The following is a 13399-nucleotide window of genomic DNA, read 5'->3' as shown; positions in this document are numbered from 1 at the left end:
TCACAGTTCAACAAAAGTTTGGAAGAATAGGAAGATAAGTCTGCAAACCAAGATTAGAATATTATAGGCTACAGTGATGACAGTGGTCAAATATGGCTCCGAAACATGGGCACTCCGAAAAGTGGAGGAATTTTTCCTAGATTTTTTTCAGAAAGAATGCCTACGGATTGTTCTGGGTGTTCAACTGACTAGCCGTATTTCAAATAGTAGGCTGTACGGAACATGTGGTTCAATCCCGCTTTCTAGGGCTATAATGAAGGAAAGGTTGAGATGGATAGGACATGTTCTGCGGATGAAGGATGACAGATTGCCGAAGATTGTCCTTTTCGGCCAACCGTCGAGGGTAAATGGAAAGCAGGTCCCTCTCGTCTGGGGTGGGAGGACGTCATAAAGAAAGATTTAAAGGAAATGGAAACTTTCTGGGAGGGTGTAAAAAGGGAGGCTTTGAATAAATTGGGATGGAGGAGGAACGTTCGTAGCTGTGTTGGTCTCAGACGGATTGGCGCTGCGGTGAGTTGTTAGGAGTAGTAGTAGTAGCCCTACTCCTATTTATCGTAATTTCAGTTCGTTTTAAGTTTAGATATTCTTAAACTTTATTTTTGCTCGTTTTGATTTAATGTAGCACTTAATTTTTCTTTGAAAAACGTCTTTTTATGATTTTTTTTTTTAAAAATTATTTCTTTAAAATATCAAAGAAAGTTTGCCCGAAAAGTGATTGTTTACTCGATACCTCACTCAGAGAGTGTTTCCTGCATTATAAACAACAGTATTTCGTCATTCGTCTGACGAGACTTACTTCTCTGTGCCTGTTTAATAGTACTGTCATTGTGCCACAACAGAAAGTTCTACCCACATGTATATTCGAAAGTATTGATATTTCACTAGCTAACTATGCGGATGGCATCCGTGATATTAGTAGAACAGCCTTTGGAATTGAGGAAAATTTTCGAATTCTCGATAGGGAGTATAAACGTATTGGTCTTCGATTTAATGAGAGTAAGACTGAGTTCCTGGCGTTCAATCACCGCTCAGATTGTCCGACAAATGTTCAGTTGGGTGAACACAGCACAAGATAGAATGATGTATCTTGGTGTACCGATTGTGTCAAATCTTCGCTCCGAGCATGAATTTCTGAAGGATTTTTTTTTTGCCAGGAGATCTAGGAAAGCTTAAGGTTTACTAGTTGCATTAAAGTTTACATTTAACGGCCGTATCTTAGCTAGCGTTTATATTGTATTTTTTTGTACCGAATCTGCTCGCCCTTGCACCATTCTGGTCTCTTCTTACTGCTTCAGATATTAAGGATACAGGGAGGTGTTACTACAAGTATGTGAAATATTTGCCACGGCTACCTCTCTGGACTAACAATCCTCACGGTACAGAGTGGCTAGTCCAGCGTCCGCGTTGCAAAAAAGAAATGAGAGGTGAAAGCACTTTTGGCATTGTCCTCCGTTGATCATGCGTTTGTTCCTATGTACGGTTGCCCTTATTTGTATTTGTCAGAAGTTGTTCTTTTTCTTTTCTTTCTTTATTACTCCATCAGTGTTGAATTATTACATTTATTATGGACAATAAATTTAAAAATAAAATTTAATCAATTCGATAAGTCAATTCAAAATTAATTCAACAAGAAAGATCAAGAGAGGTCGTAGCGTGAATTCCGCCTAGTATGTATTACTAAGCGTGAAATTCTATCTAGTCTTACTAAGATATTTCCGCAAAAATAAACCTTTTCAAATGTAATAATACTACTAATAAAAACCCACTGCAACATTAAGCCACCTGAGGCCACCATAGCTGCGCACCCTCCTGTTGCACTCTAGTCTATGAAAAGCTTCACTTTTTATCCCCCCCCCACCCTACAGTGAAGTTCCATTTTCCTTCAAATCCTGTCTTATAACTTCTTCCCACACCATTCGGGGCTCAGTTGCCCCACATGAATGGCCAAAGTGACCATTCCCGGGTTGGGGGCAAAATGTATTTTCAAGTATCAAGGGAGGGGCACCTTTTATATTTTTATTTTCTCAATGACCCCCCCCCCCACACACACACAAAAAAAAAAGAATATATTTTTTCTGTTGAAAATATCCCCGAAAAGATATTTTCAGGATCTGGGAGGCACTGACCCCCCTTACCAATCGAAGATATTGTAGCCAAAAGGAATAATCTTTGGCAATTTCATATTTAAGCCTCTCCCCCCCCCCCACCCTAAAAAAAACATTAAGCACTAAACATTAAGTTCTTTTACTTGAAGTTCTTAGCCTAAGTTTCTTAATGTTATATTTTCTACAAAATTAAAGAAAAGCTTAAAGAAAGCTTCAGACGCTATTCCACGGAAGCTGAGATAATTCAAAACTACGATTATATTTTCGAATTCAGCGCATTACAAGCACAAAAAACTTTCTTGGGCTAGATTTCTTTATTCACCTATATCCGTATTTGTTAACTTTATGTTTAATATAATCGTTTATCTTAGTTTTGCCAACCTGCCTCTGCTTTTAATTGCTTTACGTAGTTGACAAGGCTGTGCCAATTTCCTAGCCCTCTCACAGCTTTTGAATACACCTATCTTAAAAACCTTATTTTTATGATAGCACGAAAAGAAAGCACTCATTTTAAATATTAATTTGCAAGCCAGAGAAACGAATTAGTCAACTCTTGTCCAAATTAGAAGCGAGCCAAAATAAAATTCGACTCCCGTTAGAACATAGCTCAATCTTTCGCAACTTTGTTTATACTAATTTACCTTCATCATTAATCAAAATTTATTTTAAGCTTTGAAAGGAAACACTTGTTTTGAAATAAACTATCTTGCTATAAAATAGAGTGTCTTTCGAATTTTCCTTTTAAATTTCATGGGATATTTAACTGATTTAAACCCACGGAATTTCAGAAACCACCGATTTATATTAAGGCGATGTGGTACTTTTTACTCGCCCTATTTCATCTATCATCAACTGTTTTGGTGTGGACAAACTAAATTCGTGCGTGGCCAAACGTCTTAGAATTGATTAGGTAGTCTTGCCATAACTTGTAGAGCATGGATAAGGGATCCGAATAAACGACAGAAAACTAAAACTTGACGCTTATTTTCTCGTAAGTCTTAAAAAAAAACATTTAACTTCTTATATTTTGGGCTGGAGACAGAGATATTCAGGTTTAGTGAAACCAGGGGCGGATCCAGGATTTTTTTAGGGGGGGGGGGCAAAATAAGTTGATCCGATAAAAAAATTTAGGGGGGGGGGGAAGGGCGCAAAATAGGTTGATCCGATAAACTTGCGTTAGGAGCAAGTTTAATTAACGCATACTTGGGTTAATATATTTTTCTTTATTTTAAACTAGCATCTCGTAATCTTTTCGAACTGTTGACACATTCTAGATTCTCTATGATTTTTTTTTACCAAAATCACGCTAAAAATAATTTTGCATAAAAACGACTTGCCTCGTGCCAAAGAAACGAAGGGATTCTCTTACAGTGGTTGGAACAAACCTCCCTGTCCTGTTAGCATCAAAAACGATGCCTAAAAGTTCAGTTTTTGTTCATACCCAAGCCTTTAAACGACTCGGAGGTTTTATACTTAAAACCTTCGTAATAGTGAACTCAACGACTTCTTAAAGTTTCTAGCGATCGGGTTAACAATGGTTTAATGCATACAGTACACACAGATATGCACCATTGCTGCGATATCAAAAGAAAGGAAATTCAAGGACACAGATTAAAACTAGACTAAGGAACACAAAATTATGTTGCTTTGGCAATGCGAAGTGTTGCATCAGCCTTTGATTGGTTTCGATGGAGAGTTTTGGGTGAAACACTTTTATTTATTTTTGATGTAAGAGTTCGTAGGTTGATCTAAAAACAATATTTTGCTCTAGTCCGATTGTTTTTATTTAATCTGTTAATTAATGTACTTAATACAAACTAATCTTAAAAAGCATTTAAACAAAAAATGGCCCTTAACAAATCACAAATAAGGCCAAAGTAATTCAATTTCTTTAAACATTATTCAGTATAGGCAGATGCCAATCTGACGCCTAGGGGAGAGGTCTGAGAATGTTTGCAATTATGATCTGTTACATGAAAAAAAAAAAACACACACACAAAAAAACAACAACAAATTTTTATATCCATTTTTGTTAAATTATCCATTTAACAAAATTAAATGGATATTATCCATTATCCATTTTTTGAGTCAGACAAAAATTTCGAGGGGGGTTCAAACCCTCCTAGCCCCCCCCCCCCTGGGTACAGCCTTGCATTAATATTTATATCAGCTCTACAACTCTTTGCATAACAATAAATACACATTTTAAAATAATTTTTTAGGATCGAATGGTTTCAAGGTTGCGGCACCCAATCAAGAAAAACCCGTTTCCCGTTTAAACGTAATATGTTGAAAGCTGCGACTGAAAGACGGAAGTTCCTTCACATTGTACCATTTTTCTACCCAGCCCTATTATTTATTATTTTTATTATTATTATTATACTTAACTCAGTTCACAACAAATAAATAGAAACATTAAATGATATTCTCATTTTCTGACAATATAAAATTAAGTATAAAATCATACATAAACAGTGTGGGGAGAGGGCAATCTCCATATGCATTTAGACCTCCCCCCTAAAAGGCCTCCCCCTTACACTTTTTATCACAGTTGAAATAATTAATTTTAAGATCTTACTTTAAATTATTCAGAGGGTTGAGCAGCTTCCCCTGAGAGCGTAGATCATATCTGTCAGTTAGTTTTTGGATACTCACAAGAGAGTATGCGTTTTCCCCCTAAACGCAAGCGACTGTATTTTATTATATTACTGTTTAGTGTTGCATTATATTGCGTTATATTACTGTCATTATATTATATTATATGCAATCAGTACGTTTCACTAAAAGGCCAGGAATTTGATACAGAGTTTGATAAGCATTCTATGTTTTGTCTTATGGCCCAATGATCCAGTTGGAACTTTTAGTTTCTTTTTTTAAGGGGACAAGGGGGAGGGAGGAAAACTAGCCTTTCTCTGATCCTCAAAAAACACTACACTACGGTTTTCTACTTATTTTTTAATTTTTATTAATGGAATTTTAATCTTGTTAATCTAATAATTTAACAATAAAATATATCTAATAAATACATTAATTAAACTATATTAATTATTAAATTAATTAATTTATCAATTAAATGGATTAAATAATTAAATTAGATTACTAATTTTAAATCTAATAATTAAATTGTCCGCAGGCTAAATTGTCGTCAAAATCCCTGTCTGTTTAGTCTACAGTTTGTGACAAGAGTGCCAATAATTGACCAAACTGACAGGTCTTTTTAAAAAAAAAGATGAAAAACAGAAAAAACACCGTATCAGGGCACCAGGAAAAATCTTGGGGGGTCCCCCCACCCCACCCCCTGGATTCACCACTGAAATTTGATCTGGGTAAAAGTCTTCGTTTCCAAATACACATTAATTAGAAAATTTTTCCAATTTGACAATTATTCGAAAACCATTTTTTTGTTATTATGATGCAATCGTGAAAACGACAATTTTGAGAGAATGAGTCATATGTTACATTTTTACAAAATTGCAGGCAAGAAGGGAACGGCTAAACTTTTACTTAAGGTAGTTTATCCTCCCCCTCTTCTCGTTCCCTTATTCAATTATTCAAGCAAATGCAGACAGGGTCGTTAGCCTGTCCGCAGGCAAAATTTTGGTTTTCTTTCGGTTGAAATTCGACAAAATGTTTTGTTCGTAAAAATTCAAACAGTAACAGTTTGTAAATTCCCAAAGACTAAGATGGCTAATTGTTTTATAGGGCCTATTTTCACGGGGGTGAGACACGAACTCGTGTTAATCTCCCTTCTTACTGAAATCAACCACTTTTCAATAAAAAGTTAGATTTGTCCATCCTGTTCCACTTTGAACTTCTCTTTTGATGAAAAATTAAAATATGTTCATGCATAAGTTTGTCCTGGGGAAGAGCATATGGTTCCATACCCATCACTGTTCCTAAGATAGCATATTTATAAGTTTATTAACTATGCTACATGATGTTTGATCATGCCTAAAAATTGTGATACTAAGCTGACTCAAATTTTTAATGTTAAAACAAGGTATGAAGGCGCCAGAAAAATATTGGGAGGGGGGAGGGTCCCCCCGGGCCCCCTGGATCCGCCACTGGTATGACATCCTCGTGAAGATGGCCTCATAATCTAGTTAAACAAACTCACCTTTTTATAATCAATTTCATTACTAGATGGAGTGGGTATGCTAGGCGAGGGGGTTGTTGGCCTAGACGCAGGTACGCTATCACCGGCAACACTGCTGGCAGTAGAAGCTGGTCGAGAGGCACGACTTCTATCTGATAAACTCTAAAATAAAATAAAACTTAAGTTCCATATTCTACCACAATTAAACACCAAAAGCGCAACACTGACGAACTTTAGAGACAAAAAATCCACTTAGATCAGTGGCATTTCTCTGTTAAGCATGATTTGATAAAATGAACAATTAATTCGCTTATTTTTAGTTTATAATACTTATATCTCCAACCTGTTGTAGCACAGTAGACTGAAGCTCTGCTTGGCAATACGGGGCCCAGGGTTCAATCCGGCGGCAGCAAGGTTGGTGACAAGCTTACTACTTTTCCCTGTAAAAAGACCCAGTAACTGGAACGGCGATTCGACACCCTATGTGCCAGCAATGACTCTGGAGAATCTTTTCTCTTTTTTATCCTTGTATCCCCATTAATTAGATACTATAGTACTTACTATAGTATAGTATACGTATAGGTACTATAGTACTTATACTACTAATGCTACTAACAACTCACCGCAGCACCAAGCCGCCTGAGGCCAACAGCTACACACGCTCCTCCTCCATCCCAATCTATTCGAGACCTCCCTTTCTACCCCATTTCAGATAGTTCCCATTTTCTTTAAATCTCACTTTATGACGTCCTCCCACCCGAGACAAGGACGACCTGCTTTCCGTTTAGCCCTTGGCGGTTGCCCAAAAAGGACAATCTTCGGCAATCTGTCATCTTTCATCCGCACAACGTGCCGTAGTAATCTCAACCTTTCTTTCATTATAGCCCTAGAAAGCGGGATTGGGCCACACTTTTCGTACAGCCTATTGTTTGAAATACGGTCAGTCATCCGAGTACCCAGAACAATCCGTAGACAATAACTCTGAAAAACATCTAGCAAATCTTCATCCGCTTTTCGGAGAGCCCATGCTTCAGAGCCATATTTGACCACTGTCATCACTGTAGCTTCTAATATTCTAATCTTGGCTTGCAGACTTATCTTCCTATTCTTTCAAACTTTTTTTTTTTAACTGTGAAAAAACACCCTGAGCATTGGCTATTCTACTTTTAATATCTTCACTGCTCCCACCGTCTTTACTAATAATACTACCAAGGTAAGTGAAGCTGCCCACTTGATTCATCTTTTCGTTACCCAACCTCACCTTTTCATCTTCACTTATTCCTAGCCTTAGTGACTTAGTCTTTTTAACATTAATTTTCAAACCTATTGTAGCATCCTGAACTCGCAAAACCTCTAAAATCTCATTCATTTTTCCCATTGCCTTTCCTGTGCTCCTTAAGACAAATTCCATCAAAATGACCCGCATAAAGGGGGATAGAACACAACCCTGCTTAACTCCTGATTTAGTACAAACCAGTGGCTAACCTCCTTTCCTACCTTAACCGCAGCAGTGTTATTCTCGTATATAGAACACATAGCTTTAATGTATTTGTCTGGTATACCATACAAGGATAATACCTTTGCTAAAGCCCTTCTATCAACATAATCGAACGCTTGCTCATAATCTATAAAACTGAGGACCAAAGGTGTTTGAAAACTCAGGCACTTCTTAATTATTAGCCTAAAAGTGAAAATTTGGTCTACACGTTCTCTAACTTTTCGAAAACCACCCTGTTCTTCTCTTAAAACTTTTTCTAAAGCATCTCTCAGTCTAAAACATATCATATTACTAAGTTATTTGCTACCTACAGAGACCAGACTAATGCCTCGATAATTACAACACCCACTCTTATCATCTTTCTTACGGTGGTTTAATTAAGGTGTTCACTTCCCCTTTTAAAAAAAATCATATTCATAATCTTCAGTAACTTATTTTTAACCACCGAGGCACCATACTTAAGAAACTCATTTACCACACTATCAGCACCTGGAGCCTTATTATTTTTAATCCTTTTAGTAATGTCGCTAATTCTTCCTTACAAAACAAATCTTCCTTCACATCCAAGGTATCACAAACTTTTTTCATTTTTTTCTATATCTTTTCCTGCAACTCTATCTCGATTTATCACATTCTAAAAATCTTCTGCCCATCTCTATTTAACTACACTGCTTGTGGCTCCATTCCTATCTTTAACTGGTACAAGTCCGGATTGACTACTCCCTCTTAATTTATTAACATGCCAGTACAATATTTTACTATTATGCCGTCTAGCTGCATCTTCCAGATCCTTGGCAATTTTATCCATGACCCCCACTTCACACCTCCTTAGTTTATATTTTGATGGTTTCTCCACTTTCTTTACATTTCTTTTGTTTTCATATGATCTATCGCTCAGATAATTTTGTACAAGCTTCTCCTCCAATATTCCTAGCAGCAGTCCTAACTTTCCTCCCTAAGACACCATGAGCAACTTCACAAATTGTTTTTCTAAAATTATTCCAACCATTTTCCACATTGTCAAATCTTAAACTCTTAAGTTTAGTATTCAACTGTTCCTGGAAAGTTTCTCTTTCCAGGAATATTCATCCTGGAGTCTACCAACATTATAACTTCTCGGGAGGTAGTTACCCTTCGGAAGTTTCAGCTTTAAATTAACCCTAGACAATACTAGATGGTGATCTTTACTTTTAACATCAATAACAGCCCTCCTATATACTCTAGTATCTTGTATTGATACTGCCAGTCTTCGGTTTACTATAATATAATCAATAAGGTTTGGTGTTGCGAGTGATAAAAATTTATGCGAGTGATAAAAATAGATAATCATAACGTATTGGACAAAAAAAAATCCGAAATATGATGAGAACCAAACCAGATCGGAATGAAATGAACGGAATCGGAATCGGTAAACAGAAAATGAAAATTTTTTCAAAAGGTAAACTAAATAAACTAGTCAACAGAGTGTGTTGAGATTAACAGGCTATACGTTTCCGTTTGACAATAATTGCCACAACAACTTTTGGAAGCCGAAAAAGGGTTACATCTTTTCCATTTACAAGATTTTTTTTGCGCTGCCGTTTTTTATGTTGCTACCCGAGTTAGAAATGAGGAACAAACACAGTATCCCATTCACAATATACAATATTCGATCACAGTGTCAATTCACACACACACACACACACACACACACACATATATATATATATATATATATATATATATATATATATATATATATATATATATATATATATATATATATATATATATATATCTTTAATTATCTTGTATTACTACCAGTTACACATGTTACACATGAGGAGCAACCACAATATCCCATCACGTATTCCATCTTTCACAATATCCCATTTGCGCTATTTTCTGAAATTACTGAATCAGCACATGATTTAACGAGACTTTGGGAGGGATTCCTACTGTTTGACATTCTTCAATGTTGTAATCCAACGATTTGTTTTGCTAACGATTTCCTTAACTTCAGTGGCCAGCAGAACACCATCTACTCTAAATTTGAGAAAAAAGCAACGATCCTCACATCGTGTCCATTTTGACACTTTTCTGATCTCAATATTTTTGGAATTGCCACTCACGGAAAACATTGAAACCGCTTCGGCTTTATATATGTAGTTTCACCAGCATTTGGGGTTTAGCATTTGGCGAGGTTTTTGAGGCCAAAATAAATTATAAGCAAAAATTGGAACAGGAGTAGCTTATCTAATAAATATCGTTAAAAAACTAATTATTTTACTACTGAAGCTTTTTTAATGTGAAGAATATACTTTCTTTTATTATTACTATGACTACTATTAAAAGCTCACCGCAGTATCAAACCAGCGCCACAGTACCGCAGTACCGCAGCGCCACAGCTACGCAAACTCCTCCACCAAAATCTATTCAAAGCCTCCCTTTTCAACCCTCCCAGGTACTTCAAATTTCCCTTACTCTTTTTCAAGTGCCCAAAAATCCCCCCCCTCAGGACCCTTCTTTCATATCTGAAAACCATTATTGTTTAAGATTTTTCTTTCGGTTGTTTAAAAATTTTGATGTTTAAAGGGCAGTACCAAGTTCTTTGTCAGTGTTGCTCCGTTGAACTGGAAAATTAATAAGCAACACTAATTAATCAAATTCGACAAAAATTTTTGTTCGTAAAAATTCAAACATTAACAATCTGTAAATTCCCAAAAACTGCACCTTCAAAAAAAGCTAAACCTTCTTAAGCAGTTTGGTACTATTTGCTTTTAGCTCATTTTTAGCTGATTTTTCCCATAAAAGATTGCAAAGCCGACAGAAGTTTTGTCTGGGTTCCAAAACAAGTCAAGTCGATTCTCTGAAATTTTTTAGCATGGCTGAAAATTGATTCGGGACAGCGTCAACATCCTGGCTCGGTTCCAAGAACAGACTTTAAATTAAGCAAAGGTCAAGCTACCCCTCATCCTTTTCCAATGTCAAGTTCATAGGAGAAAGGAACATGTTGGATAAATTTCCAAGGCATCTACTAACATTAATTAACAAACGCAAAAATATTCTAACTGATACTGACATTACACTGGAAAATTGGCCAATTGAAACTGAAATTCCTGAAAGCTTTAGCGTTTCTGGCTGAAGTCTTCCATCTATTAGAACTGATATTTACGGTTGAAACAATAGGTGCTACTTGTAGCACCTATTTGTACAATCTATTGAGTCCCAAAGACTGCACCTTCAAAAGAAAGCTAAACCTTCTTGAGCAGGTTGGTACTATTTGCGTTTAGCTCATTTTTAGCTGGTTTTTCACCACGTTTTCTCTCTAAGTTTGGCGTCTGCTACTACCAAAACTGCATAATTACATTAGGAGGTCTTTTTCGCTAAAAACTGAATTTCTAATTAAGCTTTTTTAAAGATATATATATGGTTTTGCAAGTTTCCACTTAACAAATTCAAAAAATAAGATTTTATTTTCGTTGTCCTTGGTACTCTAAGTAAAAGCTATACATAGTGATAACTGAAATAATAGGATTATTCCGTTGATAAATGTACATCCAAGTCCAATTTATGAAAAAAGCAGTTGTATTCTTATCACCAATCGTAAACAGAGTTGAATTATTGGTTACTTTGCTTTCTGAATATTTTTGACTGTTTGGCATTTTTTTCCGGAATCCCATTTAGCGGCTTTCAAAGATAGTACCGGGGGATCAAGCTACGTTTGATGAAAAGAAAGATAGTTTTTTTAGAGTTTTAATTTAATTTTATTACATTCAGGAAACATTTTTGCACATTTACACTGACTTTCTATACCACCGACAACCAAATCAGATTGCACTGGGTTTTCTAAAATATTTAGCACAGACACTAATCTTCAGCAAAATTTATTATAATTATTACAACTATATGTGACGTCATTTATACGAAAAATGTTGGAAGAATTAGACTGTGGAAACAACATTCCAATGAAAAATCGACAGCTGTAAGAGTCAAACCCGGGATATTCGGATTTGAAGTCCAACACGCTAGTAGTCACTGCGCTAAGCAGGCCTGTAACACTAATAAAATAATAATAATTATATCTGGGTTTTTTTTTCACAGCGAAAGCAAACTTTACTGAATTTACAATTGTGTTCAGAATAATCTAATGAGTGAATTCTTTTGCGTACAAATTCGTTGCATAACATTTGATTAACCCAGGTCGGAACGTTTAAGAACAGGAAGTCATTACTATTTACTCGCCTTTGTCCAACAGCCCATCTTCAGATTGACAGTTGCTTTCGGTGATCGGGTTTCCAATTTCAGTCAGCAGAGTATTTAACATAAAGAAAGAAAAACGAGCAAAATGGGGTTTTTAAAGGCCAAATGAAAATACTAAAAAAAAAACAACAATGCGAATATTTCAAGGGGACAAACACCTCTCTTCTTCAGCGCGAAACGAAAAAATATATTCAATGCGAGTGCCGAAGAACAAACCAACAAATAAAACGCGGAAAGTCAATGTGAACGCGAAAAAAAAAAAAAAAAAAAAAAAAAAAAATGCCCCCCCCCCCCAAACAACAATAAATAAACGTTCAAGGGTTAAGAGGGTGATTTTGCTTTTGTCAGAAGCAGACAAGAGTATGCGGATTGCTGTGAAGAGAAAACATTTTGTCCCCTCTTCAAAAAGAAAGATTTTAGCAAGATTGAGATTGACATAACCCCTTTCTCCCCAAAAATGGAGATACCTCAAAGAGCTATGAGAGTGATATTGCGTCGGCTGGAAGTAGACCAGCACATGTAGGTTGTTGTGAAGGGAGAAGATTTCTTTTCTTCTCTCTTTCCCAATAAGAGTGTTCATCGAGATTGATAGGGACCTACTCCCCCCAAGAAAAGCAAAATCCCTTCTATGGTTTAAGAGGTGATATTCCTACGATTAGAAGCATATCAGTGCATGCAGATTATTTTGAAAGAGCGAAGAGTCATTTTACTACAGTTTTACAACATGAACTAAGTGAGCCGAAATTAGCTGGAGTTCGTTCCTTCTGGCCAGACTGGGAAGACGAAATTAGATAAATCGAACACCAAGATCATGTAAAGTAATCCCCTAGGGACGATAGCACCTGCTTGGATTGCTAAGATCATCTGGGGTCTGGATCCAAGCACTTCGAATATGTGTTTTTCTACTATAGAATAATAGCTTTAGGAAAGTCTACAACACTTGATTGAAGGTCAAAATAGTTATGGATGATACAAAATCTTTTACCAGTCGTAGAGGTTCTACGAAAATATGGGAAGATACCAACAGGATTAGGGCAGGCACTTAGACATGATTCCTTTTCAGAGGGGGGAGGGGGCTTGATAAAAACACATAGTATTTGATAATATGAATTTAAAGTACCAAGAAATTATTGAAAATTTTGGACTTTGGGGAGTCGGGCCATTAGCCCCACCCCCTTCCTGCATTCATTCCTAAAAAAAGGTAGTTGAACATTTCCTACCCATCTTTGCGGTCAAATAAAATCCGTCACAAATTATTTGAATGACAAAGATTTACAAATTCCAAGATATCATTTCGAAGAAACGGCAGATATGATAAATTGTATATTTTGTAATTTGTAAATGTTTCTTTTTATCAAGAAAGTTTTTAGATTTTGTTTACTTCAATTCAGAACAGTTTAGTTGAAGAACCATTTATGTCAGTTAGAAATATCTTCGACTTTTCACTTACTAGTAGTA

The 13399-nt window shown here is 36.1% G+C and overlaps 2 protein-coding genes across 2 annotated transcripts in view; both read right to left on the bottom strand.

Moving 5' to 3' along the window:
* The window catches only part of LOC148939138 (uncharacterized), a 303986-nt gene that overhangs the window by 58184 nt on the left and 232403 nt on the right, over positions 1–13399 (bottom strand). The window lies entirely within an intron of this gene.
* The window catches only part of LOC148939139 (uncharacterized), a 258930-nt gene that overhangs the window by 48815 nt on the left and 196716 nt on the right, over positions 1–13399 (bottom strand). The window contains exon 15 of the mRNA XM_089107216.1: positions 6223–6363. Within this exon, the coding sequence (XP_088963342.1) occupies positions 6223–6363 (141 nt within the window). The remainder of the gene's footprint in view (positions 1–6222; positions 6364–13399) is intronic.

This window comes from Artemia sp. Qi Xiang Cuo, chromosome 21 (genome assembly GCF_049724085.1).
Source record: "Artemia sp. Qi Xiang Cuo chromosome 21, ASM4972408v1, whole genome shotgun sequence".
NCBI classification, from domain to species: Eukaryota; Metazoa; Arthropoda; class Branchiopoda; order Anostraca; family Artemiidae; genus Artemia; species Artemia sp. Qi Xiang Cuo.
The sequence above is the reverse complement of the archived record's forward strand: the minus strand, read 5'-3'. Positions and strand labels throughout refer to the sequence as shown.